This window comes from Castor canadensis, chromosome 12 (assembly GCF_047511655.1).
Source record: "Castor canadensis chromosome 12, mCasCan1.hap1v2, whole genome shotgun sequence".
Classification (NCBI taxonomy): domain Eukaryota; kingdom Metazoa; phylum Chordata; class Mammalia; order Rodentia; family Castoridae; genus Castor; species Castor canadensis.
In genome coordinates this window covers 91,772,463-91,790,044 of record NC_133397.1, presented here as the reverse complement: position 1 = coordinate 91,790,044, position 17,582 = coordinate 91,772,463, and the positions used below count along the sequence as shown (strand labels likewise).

General features: G+C 43.2%; 2 protein-coding genes across 2 annotated transcripts in view; one reads left to right on the top strand and one right to left on the bottom strand.

Annotated features, from left to right (window-relative positions):
• Positions 1 to 6,128: 6,128 nt before the first annotated feature.
• Tgfbrap1 (transforming growth factor beta receptor associated protein 1) overlaps positions 6,129 to 17,582 on the top strand; it is a 61,462-nt gene continuing 50,008 nt past the window's right edge. Inside the window, exon 1 of the mRNA XM_020179670.2 lies at positions 6,129 to 6,212. The gene's annotated coding sequence lies outside the window, so the exon portion shown is untranslated. The remainder of the gene's footprint in view (positions 6,213 to 17,582) is intronic.
• Positions 6,393 to 15,807, bottom strand: LOC109696584 (large ribosomal subunit protein eL32-like). The gene is made up of 3 exons (XM_074049036.1): positions 15,787 to 15,807; positions 15,275 to 15,512; positions 6,393 to 6,592 (listed from the first exon to the last, which is right to left on the bottom strand). Exons 1-3 carry the CDS (start codon positions 15,805 to 15,807, stop codon positions 6,393 to 6,395), a joined length of 459 nt encoding a protein of 152 aa, XP_073905137.1.

The window sequence follows — 17,582 nt, the reverse complement described above, 5'->3', positions numbered from 1 at the left end:
GGATATCAGACGGTAAAACGAATGGCGTCAAGTGCTATAGTAAGAGAGGGAAGAACAGAGTTCTCCCAGCCGGTCGCTATTTGTCGCGCTTCCTATGACGTCCAATGGCAGAGACGAGAGGGATTCTCGGGTCAGCCTCGAGGGAAAGAATCAGGTGGAGAGGGCAGATATACATTCTCCCCCATCCCCCAAATAGCACTTGTTATATCTAGAATTATCTTAATTTTCTTTTTTAACCTCTTCATCGTTTGTCACCTGAGCTTCCTTTTATATAATATAAACCCAATAAGGCCAGACACTATTAATTCTGTTATCCCCGTGCCTCAGACTTAATAAGCACTCGTGTTTTTTTCCTGAAATGATACTCGTAATTAACCAGCTCACATAATAATCAGCTGAGAAAACCGATAGTGACAGCCAAACGTTTGTCAGAAATTTGGTATTTTGCATTATTTCATTCCTCAGAACAGTCTAATGAGGTATATCTTACTAGAATGCCTATTTCTCAGAAGAGAAAAATGCACCAGAAGGGTAATTTCCTGACCACTCAAGATCACAGTGAGAAAGTAGCAAGTCAAATATTCAAGTAATTTTTTTCCTTGTATTTACTACAATGATTTAGCAGTCTTTAGTTTCAATAAATTGGTGTGTGTGCCAGTTATGGTCTCATTCCTAGTAATTAGCTAAGAAATCTTTTCTGCTCTCATTCACAGGACAGAGATGAATACCCGATTTTTCCCATTTGAAAGTTGCACTTACAGACTTGTTTTGAATGTATACTGTTTGCATCCTCTATGGTGTACAGTTTTATTGGAAACTATTGCATTGTCTACAAAAATGTGAACAACTCTTAGGATGCCAACAGATAAACCCTAAAAATAAGTGAAATTCTAAGTCAAAAAGACAAAATAAACCTGAGAGATGTCCTGTAATTTCTGTCTCACATGTACGTATGTGATACCTTTGTTTAGAAGCTGAACTTCAGAGCTAAGAAGAAACTTAAAAGTCTTTTAAGATAAAAGTTACCCAGTTTATTTAGTGTCTAGGAAGCTGATCTGAAAGCGATTAATTGACTTGCCCTAAATTGATCAGTTTTAAAACTGAGCTGAATGTCCTAGGTTGGAGTTAAACATCTTAGCTTCATGGTATGACATAATTTTCCATATCCAAACTCTGATTTGATAATGTCATAATAACAGTGAAATTACTGTGGATGGTATCATTGCCTCCATTTCCTTCACTGGGAGGCACATTGTTTTAGTGGCAAAAGCAGTGTCTTGGAGGGAGTCTGGGCTTCAAACCTCAGTTCAAATTATCTTCGACTGCACAGAGACCTTGAGTAGGTTGGCCTCTCAGCCTCAGTCTCTTCATCAAGAAAATGATGAATTAATATCTTCTGTGAGGATATCGATACATGAAGTGGGTGCTTAAGAATCAGTAACTAGACTGTAGAAAGTTACTGGTCATAGGAGCAGTCTAGAGAGCAGAGAAAGGGCAGGCTTTGGAGTGTCCCAGACTTGGATTGTAGACCCCACTCCTACTCTCACTGAGAACGAATATGTCATCCTCCCGGCTGTAGCTTCCTTAACTCTGAGGTGAAATGAAAATGCCACCCCACAGTGTTGTAAGGACTGGAGCTAAAGGATGTCAAATGCCTCTCCAGTTGCTTCTACCTGGAATGTTGTCTCTATTGATTGTCATCAAGAGAGAATGGCAGGGTGGTGATATAAGAAGCGGGTTTAATAGTCTGAACATGTAGTTTCAAGTCCTTGCTGTGGTTTTGTGGACCTGTCACCTAGCCTGAAGCCTCAAACTCCTCACCTACAAAACTTGTGTGGCAGGTAAGATCTGTCTTCTTTTCCTTTCTGGTATTTCCCACTTTAAAAGTACTTTCTTGCTTAAAATGAATCCACTAATATTATCCTAGGTGCACCTAAAGCAAAAGTTATAGGATGAATGGGTATAGTGGTATGTGTCTATAATCCCAGCACGTGGGAGGCTGGAATTGAACTCTACTTTCATGATAGTCACTTCCTAAAGTCCTCCCTCTTAATAATGTAATATTGGGGAGTAGATTTCAACATGAATTCTGGGGAGATGCAAACATTCAGTTCATATCACTCATCTTACTGGTCACCTCTTTTATCTTTGCGTCCTCAGCCCCCAGCACAGTGCCTGCCACACAGCAAGATCAATCAGTTAAGTGTGTGCTTAATGAATGTGAATGAATCAACCTTTCCTCACTCTTAGGGACGTCCTAACTGAGCTCCAGTGTCACAAAGTCTCTAGAGCACCTTATTTTTGGCTTTGTGATCTCTGATTAGGTGGGTTTTTCTCCCACATATTCCCCTAAATCATTTCTGAGGTTTGGAGTGGGGGTATGGGAATTTTCATCTCCAAGTTCAGAGGTGATACCGGGACTGCTGATTAGCAGCCATAACTTACGGACAATTGCCTGAGGACAGACAGTCTTCTCATTTTAGTATCCCTTCCAGCCTCTGGCGTAGTACTCAGCACAAAGGAGCTGCCCAGGAAATAATCAATGTAATAAGTAGTTCAAAAAGTTTATTTTGAGCTGGGGATGTGGCTCAATTGATAGAGAGCCTGCATAGTAAGCACAAGGCTCTGAGTTCAACTCCCAGTATCACAAAAAAAGTTTATTTTACTGAAGATAGATTACAAGTATATGATTAAATAAGCTAATATTGTACATGTAGATGCTCTTAAAACACAGCATATAATATTCTAATTTTACTTTAAAAATTATAAATATAACTTTTCTTTGATTAACCTGGTCTTCTAGCATACTCTCTTATGCTAGATTGTATGCCCTTAAGAGTGTTTATCAGTTAGAATAACAGAATCTTAGCATTAAAAGCCTCTTTCGGGGTGGAAGTGTAGGTAGGTCAGTAGTAGAGAGTATGCTTAGCATATGTAAGGTACTGGGTTTGGTCCCAGCTCCCCCCACACACAAAAAAGAGCCTCTTTTATTTTTATTTATTTATTTATTTTTAATTTTTTATTATTTTATTATTCATATGTGCATACAAGGCTTGGGTCATTTCTTCCCCCTGCCCCCACCCCCTCCCTTGCCACCCACTCCGCCCCCTCCCTCTCCCCCCCACCCCCTCAATACCCAGCAGAAACAATTTTGCCCTTATTTCTAATTTTGTTGTAGAGAGAGTATAAGCCATAATAGGAAGGAACAAGGGTTTTTGCTGGTTGATATAAAGATAGCTATACAGGGAGTTGACTCACATTAATTTCCTGTGCGTGTGTGTTAGCTTCTAGGTTAATTCTTTTTGATCTAACCTTTTCTCTAGTTCCTGGTCCCCTTTTCCTATTGGCCTCAGTTGCTTTTAAGGTATCTGCTTTAGTTTTTCTGCGTTAAGGGCAACAAATGCTAGCTAATTTTTTAGGTGTCTTACCTAGCCTCACCCCTCCCTTGTGTGCTCTTGCTTTTATCATGTGCTCAAAGTCCAATCCCATTGTTGTGTTTGTCCTTGATCTAATGTCCACGTATGAGGGAGAACATACGATTTTTGGTCTTTTGGGCCAGGCTAACCTCACTCAGAATGATGTTCTCCAATTCCATCCATTTACCAGCGAATGATAACATTTCGTTCTTCTTCATGGCTGCATAAAATTCCATTGTGTATAAATACCACATTTTCTTAATCCATTCGTCGGTGGTGGGGCATCTTGGCTGTTTCCATAACTTGGCTATTGTGAATAGTGCCACAATAAACATGGGTGTGCAAAAGAGCCTCTTTTAAACATAATTTAGCTCATTGGTATTGAGCATCAAAGCATCAAGAATTTTAAAAAATTAGTTGAATGTTTTTTACATTCAGGAAAATACAGCAGGCATCAGAGACCCTGGTAAATCACTCCTTTCCTGGAGGTTATATATCTAGTGAGGAAGTGAGAAGTGGAGTGTAAGTGTAAGGATATTAAGTTTTGGAAGCAGTAACTATTAAAGCATTCAGTTATATCTCTATGCAACTCTTCATCAGTCTTCTGCTAGGAAGGATACATCTTTTTCATATTCTATAAAATACTCTTGCTATGTATGGTACAGGGTTATTAAACAAATATTAATAAATGAAATAATAATTCCTTTGAAAATCAGTATGACTGATATTTTTTCTTAAATGTACTCAATAGAAACAATATGAGAAATTTAGAATTATCCTATGCAGATATGTGAATGTGTTTTATGGTCCAGGCATTTGATTAGAGGTGCCTGTCATTTGTGATATAGACTTCTCAGTAAGCTCCAGTAAAAACAGATGTTTCTAGATGGAATAATGTGCCCACATAGAGTTTGCCATTTTAAGAATCCTGTGGTAAACCCTCTCATAAAGGAAATAATTATTTCTAATTTATCTCTTTTGTTCCTACACATTTTCCACTCCAAGGTCTTCTAATGTGGATCACAAAGTTTGTTCCATAAACTACTCAATCAGTAGAACTAATTTTATATTTAAAAATCACTGTGATCCGGGCACTGGTGGCTCACACCTGCAATCCTAGCTACTCAGGAGGCAGAGATCAGGAGGATCAAGATTTGAGGTCAACCTGGGCAAAAAAATGAGACCCTATCTCAAAAATACCCAACACATAAAAAACAAGCTATAGTAATGACTCAAGAGGCAGAACCTGGCAACTGTGAGGCCCTGAGTTCAAAGTACAGCACCACCAAAACAACAATAACAAAAATCACTGTGTTGTTGAAATTTGGGTTCTTGTTCTTCCATTTTTTCTGAGCAAGGGATTTGGGACTAGTCATTCTTGTTTTGTCATGGTCAGCTCATCTGTAGAATGGGGAAATTATAAGGGTATGATAGGGGTGTATTGCTGTGAAGCATTTGGCTCACTGTCTGGGGTTGGTGTTGGGCAGCTCTGTGGTGTGGTAAGGCATTTTGGTAGGTACAAGTGTGGATTCTAGGCCCAGCTGGGCCACACACAAGTTGATGGTGGCTCACATATTCTCTGTGGACTAGGGTAAAAAGCTGGGGTTGAATTTGCTCTGGTGTCTTCCTGCCTCAGGCTCAACTGAGTCTTGTCTTTAGACCTGAGATCCATGCACTGTTGTTTGCCCCTGAAACTCGGTTGCTGATCAGAGCTCCATGCTCCTGGAATCCCTTGTCCTAGTGGAGGCAGAACTAGTGACACTAGTTCCACTGAGTCGGTGGGGAAGCACCTTCAGGGAAGGGGGCATATGTGTGGTTGCTGGGTTATACTAGGGAAAATTGGCGGCAAGGCCACAGTAAGATCACTTCTTGATAGTTCTTTAGACGGTTCCCACCCTCCTTCATCCTTTGAAGCAAGACCATAGAATAGAATCTAGTACCAGCTTCCAGGCTTGGGTGACAACTTGTTTTGTGGATAACATCTTTGTGTTACAATTCCCCAGGGGCTGGAACGAACAGGTTCTGAAGTCCGGGAGAATCACTGGGGAACTTAGCTTTCTGTGTGCTAACAGTCAGCACTGACAGGCCTGGAGGGAGCTTTCTGATTCTTTCATCATGAAATTGGGTTTGGCTATAAATTGAAGAGGGGCTCACAGATTCATATGGTAGTCTAGGATTTCTTCATTGTGACTTGACCCAAAGAAATAGCTATTGACTGACTTTTTAAAGGGCTTGGTACAATAGCCCCAGGACTCCTTCCTACCTAAGAATACCCTGCAAACACACCCCTCCCCGGGATCTGCACCCTGGTCGTGCCGGGACTAGCTGACGACCCGGGGAGGCGCAGCCCAGTCCGTGGCTCCCGGGTCGGGGCTGTGCGTCGGCGGCCGGGCGCGGCATCGTCCAAGCTCCGTCGTTCATTCATTGGGCAGTGCTGCCAGATCCTCCACCTTGCCTAGCGCGGTCGGTGTCAGCCATGGGGCGGAGAGCGGAAGAGGCCAGGCCGCGTCTGCACTGAGCTCCGCGAGCCGGCGGGCGAATGGAGGCTCGGTGGCCGCGCGCGGCCCGCTCGCTCTGAGCGCGCGCAGGCCGGAGCGGTCGCGGCCCCTGGGCCCCGGGACGCGCAGGCCTGGAGCGGCGCGGGGCCGCCGAGCTCCCGCCCCACGCCGGCGCCGGGCGGCGGCCCACGTGACGGGAAGCAGCGGCGGCGGCGGGGCTGGCAGCCCAGGAGCCGCGGGCCGGAGCGGGCGCGGGGCCCCAGGCCGCGGGCGGCGCGGGACGGCGGCGCGGGTGCGGGTGAGTGCTGGGGGCGGCGGCCCCGCGGGCGCGGGGTGGGGGCGGGGGCCGGAGCGGAGCGAGAGTCTGCAGCTGGGGCAGGTGTGCAGGTGTGCGGCTCAGAGGCAGGTAGGTGCTCCCTTTGCGGGGCGGCATGCCCGTCCGCCGGGTGAGCGAGGAAGTGTTCCCGCGGGTGCGGGGTCAGCCAGTGCGTGTGCTGCGTGCCAAGTGCTTGACTTGGGCTTCTGGCGACAGGGAGCAGGGGGACTGCCCGCGCTCCTCTACCCCGGCATGGAATGATTTGGCCACTATAATTGAGGTTTCCCCAGCTCCCTCGATTTCATTCTGGTCGCACTCAGGCCCGAATTGTTCACACAACTTGGAGACTAGGCAGAGGGTTGCTGCCCAAGAGAGAAGAGAAGAGGCCTCTGCTGGGGTGTCGGGTCAGCTGTAGCCCATGGGATTTTTCCTTTCCAGTGCCTTCTGGAGGGGATAGTGGAAGTTTGTTCGCCTGCCTCCCTGTGTGACATGAGGATGACTTTAAAGATTGAAACTGTTCGTTTGTACCTGCCGTTCCTTCCGTGCAAGGATTGTTGGGTGACCCTTAGGAAGCCTGAGCAGGCTACTCTGGGGTCCTACCATGGAGTTCACACAGTGCTTCTTAATGCAGAGACTACTTTGGTGTGTGGTCTGAGCGAGTTTAACCACTGGTGAAGTAGTTTGCATAGGTATGTGGTCCATCAGGAAGTGGAAAGTTAAAGCCCTGAGAAGGTGTGCGAGGAGACTCCTGCTGCAGCATGAGCTGGTCCACCTGGAGTCAGAACACCACCCCGTGGAGAGAAGGCTGAGTGGTGCCTACTCCTCCCTCATAGTGTTGAGCATGCATCTCTCTTTTGGTCAGCAGAGCTGAGCAGTCTGAGGACTCAGGCCCACAGTCATGTAGGAAGGGACATTTAGCCAGCTGCTTCCTTTCCTCCTTCCATTTCTGCTAGCCAAGCAGCCTCAAGGCCATCACAGTGGTCTCTCTGATGTGTAGTAAAAGGCAGCCTGGGATATTAGAAAGAGCACTGATTAGGATCCCCTGGAATCTGCCCACACTAGCCTTTCCTAGGCCCCAGGCCATATATGAAATGGAACTGGTGCTCCATGACTGTGATGAGGGCTGGACTGTGGGTTCAAATCCCAGCCCTGCCCACTTCTGGACTGTGACCCTTGGGAAGTTTGCTGGATATTCTGAGTGTTGATTTCCCCAATGAAAATAGGGCTATTATTACAAAAGGTGCATGAATTCTAATAAGAAAATGTGCATGGAAAGCACATTAGGGCCTGGTACATAGTAGGTGCACAAAAAAATGTTAATAAATACGAATGAAAGTGGAGGGCTGGGTCTCCCTTGGCTCTGAAAACCTATGGTTTTATGCCCTAAGCAGTTGTTAAGCCAATGAATATTTTGCTCTGGTTAGAGATGTGGATTCTGAGTTCCAATTGGATATGTACATCAGGGCGTGCATTTGCAGTTCATTTGGGTAAGAGCTGTGGTAATAACACTCTTGGCCTTCCTTTGCTCTGCTTTTTGTCCTCCACTCACATCTATGAGTGGCAACCCTTTGGTCCTAGACTTGGGAACAGACCTGTCAGTGCCTTATGCTCCCAGGACAGATTCACCCTTGGCTTAAGCCCTCCAGAGATGTAAGGGGCCTGTTTATCTAGGCACTTCCAGCCAATTGAAGAGTTTAAAAATCACTATATTTTCTAGCCCTGATTTCCAGCTAGCATTCTGTTAAAAAAAAAAAATTAAAAAGAGGAAGTTCTCTGGCCTGTTCATTTATGGTAAAATTAAAAATTTGTGATCCTTTAAGAAAACTGAAGGAAATTTCACTTAATGGGTAAGCATCTTCATCTTGGTCTGAATCCAATCCTCATTAGAAATACATTAAAGTACTCATCTGTGGCAGCCAGGTGTTTGGATTTTGCCGAATAATTTGGCTCAGACTTTATGACTCATCTTCTCTGTGGCAAACCTGACCCGTTTTTCATTATTAAAAAATACATAACTCCTAAATGAATACAGAAGAAACAACTTAATATGGGGCTACCCCAAGTGAGATTGAAGACTACCTGCAAAATGTATTCAGAAATATTACCAGTGACTTGAGATGAGATCTTTTCTTCATAGTCCAGTAGCTGCTGTTGAGTGAATTAAAAATTCAAGAAAAATAATGTATGTAATAATGTATGTAAATGAGGACAACTGCCTGGCATCTCTTAGGCATGTGATCATTCTTTGTTGCTGGTTGAAGGTTCAGTATTGAGGAAGATGATGTGAAACAAATGCCTTAGAGATCCTTGTTCCCATTCTGCAGCTTTCTACCTCCCCTCTTCCTTTTCTATCCCCTTCCTCAGTAATGACTGTTGACGTAAATCTTTTAGGATGTATATGATAAATACATACACATACAACATTCATACATGTATACTTGCCATATGTGTATAATGTGTGTATATATATTATTATATGTACATAAGGTATACACATGTATGTGTATACATTTGTTCCTTAATATCCGTGGGGTATTTGTTCCAGAACACTCAACAGATACTAAAATCTGTGGAAGCTTAAGTCCCATACATAAACTGGTATAGTATTTGCATAGAATCTGCATACATCCTCCCATACACTTTAAATAATCGCTGGATGACTTACACTAATAGAATGTAAATGCTATTAAAAAGTTGCTGTGCTGTATTGCTTAGGGAATAATGACATGAAAAAAGTCTGAACATGTTTAGTACTGACACAATTTTTTTCCAAATATTTTCAATATGTAGTTGTTCGAATCCTCAGATGTGGAAATCATAGATAAGGAGGGCCAACTGTATATATTTCTACATATTTAAATAATTTTGATTAGTATGCCCAGGAAAAAGGAACCAACTACGAATAGTTACATGTGGATATATGCCAAGATAATATCAAGGTGACAAGTTAGATGTTAGACCTTTTTTCTTCGTTCCTCCTTCCTTCCCTCCCTCTTCCTCTTCCTCTTTTCTCCCTCCTTCTCTTTCCTTTCCTTTTTTCTTTTCCCCTCCTTTCCTTCCCTTCCCTTCCCTTCCCTTCCCTTCCCTTCCCTTCCTTTCCCTTTCCCTTTCCCTTTCCTTCCCAGGTCACTGAAACAGGTTTATTGTGCTATAACCAGTCTTCTGCTATCTTTTTTTGCACTCACATGATAGTTAAATGCTACCTTAATTTCCAACAGAGGAAAAGTCTTTGGTGCAAGCCAATAAAATTGTTGAGTTCCAGCAGATTTCATGATTGTGTTACTAAACAGGTGGCTGTGGGGACTTGGAGAGCATGGGGCCAGATTGGGTACCGTTCAGTAAGAACAACTGATATTACATAGCTGCCTCTGCTGCTTTCATGGGAAATATATAAGCATATTTTCTGTGTTTGACTCTCAAAGGCAGCTAGAATAATAGGATTTCTTTCTAGACCCATACCAGAGAAGCAAGGGTCCCCTTGGGATGAGCGATGGCCCCAGAACAGTCAGTCACCTTTAAGGACCTGAGTAGCTACAATTACAGGAATGAACCACTGGTGCCTGGCCCCTTGTGTCCTCTTGGTTAGAGTTCTTGCTTTGATCAGAAGTACCGATGCTTAGGGCGGAGCTGAAGTCATAATTGTCCCCTCAATATAACAGGAAGAGTGTGGCCCTGGAGTCAGAAACACTGCGGCAAAATCCCTGTGTTACCTTGTAGCTTTGTAGCCTTGAGCAAGGAACCTAATATTTCTATCTCTTCATAGTAATATCCACCTCTCAGAGCCATTGTAAGAAAGCAAGGAAATCACATTATCAGGGGCTCAGCATCTGACCAAATGCAGCACTCTGAGGCTCTTTATAGGGGATAGCCAAGGTGTCTTTAGGGCTTTAGTTAGTTGGTGTCCATCCAGACTTGGGTCAGCCTTTGCCTACATATGGTATGTTTATAGCTAGTGGGTATATCATCCAGGCTTGGAGGAAGTGTGGCATCTAGTTAAGGGTGTGTGCTTTGGAACTAAGCTGTCTAGATTAGAATCCCAGATCTCCATCTACCAGCCATGGGTATTCAAGCCATCTAGATCTTTTCTTTCCTCTTGGCTTGGAAACAGTTGGACAAGCCAGGTGCCGGTGGCCCACTCCTGTTATCCTAGCTACTCAGGAAGCAGAGATCAGGAGGATGGCGGTTCAAAGCCAGTCTGGGCAAAAAGTTCAGGAGACCCTGTCTTGAAAACCCCTTCACAAAAATAGGGCTGGTAGAGTGGTTTAAGATGAAGTCCCTGAGTTCAAGACCCTGTACTGCAAAAAAGAAAAAAAAAAAAAAAGAAGGAAAGAAACAGCTGGACAACAGTATAGGGGACGCCTACAGTGGAGTCTAAATCCCTGTGTACAGCAGAGGAGCTATTGACTGGCTCAGGATCATAAGGAAGTGACCAAGCTATGATCAGAACTCAGGATTCCCAGTTAATATTGGAAATGTCTGCCATGAAGGTGCCCACTGTTTACATGGCTGTGGGGTGGGCTGGGTGAGCGCTGAGGTTTGATCTTCAGGAAGTCTTCTTTCTTTCCATCCCCATGTACTCCATGTACTCACCATCAGCCTCTCACATGCTTGCTGCTCCCAGTGCTCACAGTTCCTTTATTTTTGATCTCAGCAAGAGTTAGTTCCCATCACCTCAATCCAACCTGAACTCATCTATGGGAAAATTTCAAATGACTGTTTTTGGAGATGGGGTCTTCCTGTGTTGCGAAGACTATTCTTATACTTGGGGATTCAAGTGATTTTACTTCCTCAACTTCAAGTAGCTGGAAATATGGGCATGTACCCAAGCGGGCTTCCAAACTGTCCTCTTTGAAATGTCTTTTCAACTTTAATTTAAAGGAACTATGCATACCTGGAATGTTAAGCTAAGGTTATGTTGGAGAAAAATTGCCTTCCAAAGTGCTTCAATAAAAAAAGATCAATTTTACCATCCAGTAGCCCCAAGCACACTGTTACAGCTTGAATATGAAATGTCCCTCTTGCATTGGGGGTTTGCTTGCCTGCTGATGGGTTTTGGGAAAGTGATTGGATCATGAGGGCTGTTATGTAATCAATGCATTAATCCCTTGATGGAGTCATATGATGGCATTATTGGGAGGTGGTTAAAAGTAGGAGGTGGGGCCTATTTGGAGGACAAGGTCATTGGGGATGTTTCCTTGGGGCTCTATGTTGCTGTGGTTCCTTCCTATATTCTCTCTGTCCCTGCTTCCTGGCTGCCATGATGTGAGCTGCTCTGTGCCACCAAGGCCTCCCAGCCATGATAAACTAAACCCTCTGAAAAGGTTCCTAAAGTGCTTCCTTCCTTAACTTCTTTATGTCAAGTATTTTGATCACAGTAATGAGAAAAGTAACTAATATAGACATGGAGGGAACAGTGGAAGGCTGGACACTATGGTTCATCTTATCCTTTGCTACTGGAAAAGAGAGTCTCAGGCTTTCCCTCCTTTCTCCGGGATTAAACCCAGAGTGGCAGGCCAATGCTTTACCACTGAGACACAGCTCCAGCTCTAGTCCCTCTCTCTCTCCCTCTTTTTTGTTATTCTGGTGCAATGTAATTAACTAGCAAACAATTAAATTTTTACTTCAACTTTGTGTTTTAAAGTAATTCTGGGTCTACTGAAGAGTTGAAAAATAGTACACAGTTCATGTATATCTTTATCCACGTCCCTGTTTTGTTAACATCTTCTGAAACCCCAATGTAATGATCAAAATGAATAAATTAACATTAGAACAAACTATGAACTGTTTTGGATTTCACCACTCTTTTCACTAATAGCTTTTTCTGTTCCAGGACTCTTTTTCTGATCCATTCTCTCCATATTACATTTTGTTGTCATGTGTCTTGGCTTCTCATTACAGTTCCTCAGTCTTTCCAGTTTTTTTTTTCCCCCATGATATTGGCAGTCCTGAAGGGTATGACAGATTCTGTAGAAATGTCCTTGAGTTTGTGGCTACGGTTTTCTTGTGTTAGGTTGATAAGATTGTTTTTGGCAAGAATACAGAGGTGAACTGCTACAATTACATTTTAAGTTAATGCTGGGATGCATCACCTGTCTCCTTCCCTTCAAGAGGGAAGAGTATTTGCTCCAATGAACCCCTGGGGTCCCTGGTGGCTGCACCATCCTCAGGATCTCTGGCCTCCAGGGCCAGTGAGCAGTTCTCCTCCCTCTGCCCTGGTGAACTATGTGGGAATCATGTCCTTTTCCTCCCTTCACGATTCTGTTTTTCCACAAGCTCTAATCCCCATATCACTTTGTTAGATTACCTTGAGGACCTAGGGAAGACTTCCTCTCCACCCCCCTAGGAACCCAACCACTGCTTATAAAACAAAAATTCCATGTCTTCTTATCATGAAAGAAGTAACTATGTGCATAACTGCTGAACCTTTACATCATACCAAACTTCATTTGACTCTGGAGTGGTCATTAAGATAATTCGTGTTTTTCTTGACCTTGAGATGATGTCCATTATAATTGATTCATCAGTTTATATTCTAAGAAGAGAGCGAATTGTCTCACGAAAGCTACCAAAATGTGTCTTCTGGTATGATTTGAAGTTTTGAGACTCTGGTGTGGTTTTTTATAAATGTGTTATTAGAGCTGGGGTGTAGCTCAGCACTTGCCTAGCATGTGTAAGGCCCTGGATTCCATTCTCAGGAGCAAGGAAAAAAAGGGAGGGAGGGAGGAAGAGCAAGAAAGAGGGAGGAAGGGAGGAAGGAAGAAAAGGAGGAAGGGAGGGAAGGAGGAAGCGAGGGAGGAAGAAAGGGAGGGAAGGAGGATGTTAGATGTGTTATTTGTACAGACTAAAGGTTATTACAAGGGCTTTTTGAATCCTCCACAGGAACTGGAGGTGGTGGTTTGTGTTTTAGTAGGTGACTCCTATTAACATTTTACTTTGCTAAGTTAGCACAAAATATGCACCTGAAGGTAGCTGACAATGGGAAAACTTTTGTTGTCAAGGTTTACCTCTTTCAACCCACCCAGAATCTTGAGGCCGTGATTTGGATCTTGATTCTGTCAGGATCATAGTGTAGGGAAGTTAAAACTTTCCCTTTACTCTTGGAAGGTTCTATCATTTGAGCCTCTGGAATACACTGATAGTAGATCAATTAATGGAAAAAACGCATATAAATTATTCTGGGATGTGCACAGGAACCATACAAAATATGAGGCTCGAAGAAGGTCAAATGAGGGGCATCTTTCTGTAGCATCCTGAGCTACAGAAAGAAATAGGGGCAGGGTGCTTCTGAATGGTAGTGACAAGTTATGGGAGGTGAGGTGCAGAAACATAGTGAATAAAGGCTGTCTTATGCAGAGAAATCTCTCAGGTAACAGTCCTCAGAAGACTTGATGGTACAGTTTGAGAATCCCTAATCCAAAATCCAAAATGCTCCAGAACTCAAAGTTTTTTTTTTAACATCCACATGATGCCACAAATGGACTATTCCATGCTTGATCTCATGTGACTGTTCAGTCAATACTACGGTGCACTAAAAATATTGTACAAAATTACATTCAGGCTGTGTGTGAGGTGTGTATGAAACAAAAGAATTTAGTGTTTAGATGTGAGTCCCACCCCCAAGATACCTCATTATACATCTGCAAATATTCCTAAGTTCAAAACGTCTGAAATCTGACACACTTTTGGTCCCAAGCATTTCAGATAAGGGAGACAGCCTGCAGCCTGTGTGTTGATCTTTGGTCTTTCTCCCTCCATCCACCTGTAGGTAGGTGGGAGGGCTTTAAAGAAAATTTCTGCTTGTGTCAGCCCTCCCTTTCTAGCCCCCAAACAGCACACCAAAGTGCCATACTTGGGGAGTGTTTTTTTCCTGAAACCCAACAAGAGCATAAGAAAGTTTGCAGGCCAAAAGAAAAGAAAAGTATGTCCAGTCATCCCTACCTGGCCTGCTTGTTCCCGCAGTATGCGGTGACCAGGAGAAACAGCGTAAGCATGGGGTTGGATCTGTTCCGGGGAGGAGCAGTGGAGCATCGCAGATGTGGAGGCTGGATGCTGGACTGCACGCCCTCTGTAACTGCCCACACTCTGCTTTAGCAAGGTGACCTGAGTGAGGCCAGCACCAGCACTCACCCCCACCTGACCTGGGCCATCCCCAGCCAGCCATCGTGCTGGGATCATGACAAAATTGGCCTCTGCATGTATTTCTGCTTCTCTTGATTGTCTCATGACCAACCTGAGATAATCTGGGGATTAAGGCAAGGGCCATGCAGATGGCCCCCTCCTCTTCCCCGGGATGATTTGCTTTTGCTGCACACCCATGACTCCGGTATCAAATCCACTCATCACAGAGCTGTGAACCCCTGATGTAGCTCTCCATCCCTGCATTCTTCCCCAGCCCTTTCTAAGGTAGTTGACTGTGGCAACTTCCCTTCTAGGTTCAGTTTTAAGAGCTAGCATATGATGTATCCCTTTTTGCTTAGACCCCCCTCTTTTTTTTATATTTCTGTCTGTGGCTCATGGTCTTAGTAAATATGTTTTCCCAGGTTAATTGAGTGGTTGCTTCTTCTTAAAAAGACTTTTTTCCCTCTAAAAGGAAATACTGTTATTAAAATGGCAAAATAAAAACTTAAAAAACCTCATTGTATTTATGGAAAAACTGCATATAACTAGAAGATGCAAAGAAAGAAAGAATACTCCTGCCTAATGTCTGAGTCCCTATGACCAGGCTCAACGGATGGCTGGGGAATCCTGCTGCCATCCTCCACACCTAACATTGCTGCTTTCTACATGCACAGGTGATCCTGTCGGCAGATGAAGGAAGCTGTGTTTATCCTTTTGGAGTTACTTTATTTTTTTTGAGATACCAGATGGCAGTTTTATTTAAGCACAAATAAAACGTGCATATGGGCCCTCTATTCGTTGTCTTCACTGCGCAGCCTAGCATTGGGATTAGTGGCTCTGATGGCCAGCTGGGCTTCGCTTTCCACGATGGCTTTGCGGTTCTTGGAGAAACATCGTGAGCAATCTCAGCAAGTAGGATTTGTTACACATCAGAAGCACTTCCAGCCCCTTGACATTGTGGACCAGGAACTGCCGGAAGCCACTGGGCAGCATGTGCTTTGTTTTCTTGTTGCTCCTGTAACTGATGTTGGGCATCAGGATCTGGCCCTTGAATCGTCTTCGCACTCGGTTGTCAGTACCCCTAGGTTTCCACCAGTTACGCTTAATTTTGACATAGCGGTCTGGCTCTTGCCAGATGAACTTCTTGGTCCTCTTTTTCTCCTCCTAGGCAGCCATGATGCCTAGTAGGAGATGGCAGCCACCACGGTAGGCAGCGCCGAGGAAGAGGGAGGGGCTTTTGGAGTTATTATGTTAAATTCTTCCCTGCCACTGTAGTTGATGGTAACTCCTTTCTGACTAGTGGTTTTAATCCCTTGAAAAGGTGTCCAGAGAGGAGTTTTTGCTTAAGATCCCTTTTGATACCTGGTTAGTTTGCAGAGTACTTTGGTCACTTGTAGGCTCTCTCTTTTTTTTTTTTTCTATTTTTTTAAATTGTTACCATGTTGTACTGAAGGTGCATTTTGACATTTACAAAAGTTCATACAATATATCATAGTTGAATTCATCCCCTCCATCATTCTCATTTATCCCCCTCCCCTTTTTTTTTTTTTTTTTTTTTTGGGTGGGACTGGGGTTTGAATTCAGGGCTTCTTCTTCTACCTCTTGAGCCACATCTCTGGTCTATTTTTGCTCTGGTTATTTTTGGAAATGGGGTCCCATGAACTATTTGCCTGGGCTGATCTTTAGAACAAAAGATGCTAGCAAGTTAGCAGTTCAGAGCTGCCAATGGTTTATCAAACAAGTGAATGATGCTAAGGAATGATAGGAAGAGGTTGGTAGCTGTCTGTGGCTGAGGTTGGACTGGAAGGGCTTCACATTGTTTGCTGAATCCACAGTTTATATTTTAAGTAGCACTTTCCCCTCTGAAGCATTGTTTTGTTTTTCTCTCTCCTCCCCAAGCATTTTAAAGAGGGTAATGACATTGTTAACCTGATGTTTTATGTGTGAGGTCCACATTGCTGCCCATCTTCCCTGATTGGCTTTAAAGATGGTCTGTCTCTGAACCAAATATTAGAATTACCATTTGGTCTCTCTTCATTTATGGTGAACTAGCATAAACTTAAAAACAAACACCAAAACTTACTCTAAAATAGGAAAATAGCAAATGTTAGTCTTTTGATTCCAGCTGTAGTGCCTATTGAGTCTGGGGTCTTTTCTTTCTCCCTCTCCTGCAGTAATGAAGTTCTGGTGCATATATAGCTGCCTAGGGCTCTGAAGAGTTTATTTCATTCAAAAGTTGTAAGGCAATTCTAAAGCATGGGATTTCTCTTTTTCAGATGCATAGGACATTGGGTCCATCTTAAAGGAGGCCCTCATCTCGTGCACATTCTGTGACATAGCAGGTGAATTTATTCTGTTTCAAGAATAATTACTGATAGAGAGCCCATCTTAATAAATGCTGCATTGTCATAGCATTCTTGTAGTAGAATATATTATTTCAACCCTAGATCAGAAGTTTATTTAATTTTATGTGGATATAAGCTAAAATCTTAAAACATCATCTCTATAAGCCTCTTCCTGCATCTAGATAATCTATATGCTTAAAAAATGCTCTTATTTCATCTCTGTTCTTGGTGCTGTGACTTTTTTCATGAAGCCTGGCCTGGGAGCAAGGTAGTTACACTGTCTTGAACTGGTTGAAGTACTGAACTGATAAGAGATATTTCCATGGTCCTGAGAGCTGCATGGAGGTAAATAGAGGCCCAAGAGATGAGAGACTGGCTTCCTGGAAGCTGGCTCAACAAGCTACAGACACTCACCTTCCCACCCCGGTGTGGAGCTTTTCTCCAGAGCAATCTACTGCATGCTGGATTTATCCTTCATCTTCTAATAATCTAAGGGGTATTTACCGGAAATTATTGATGCAGTGTCCCAAACTGGACTTTGATATTCTGGGAAATGACCACAAAATATGAATATAATATAAACTAAGTACTGAATTTAGATGAACTAAGAATTTACAAATAAATCACATAAGTATATGATAAATATGGTTCTGTGAAATGAAATTTTAAGCAAGGAACATGCGATTTGTGAATTCTACCAATAGTAGAATCCTTCAGTTTAATAAACTGAGATTCTTTTTCTACCTCCAAGGTTAAACTAGTTTGGGAAATGAATATTTCATATACAAGTATATGTTTTTAAAATTAATGTTTAATACATACAAAAGATACTTACGTTCTGTATATATAGAGAATGACAAAAGCCAACACTCAGCTGAGGAAACCAAAC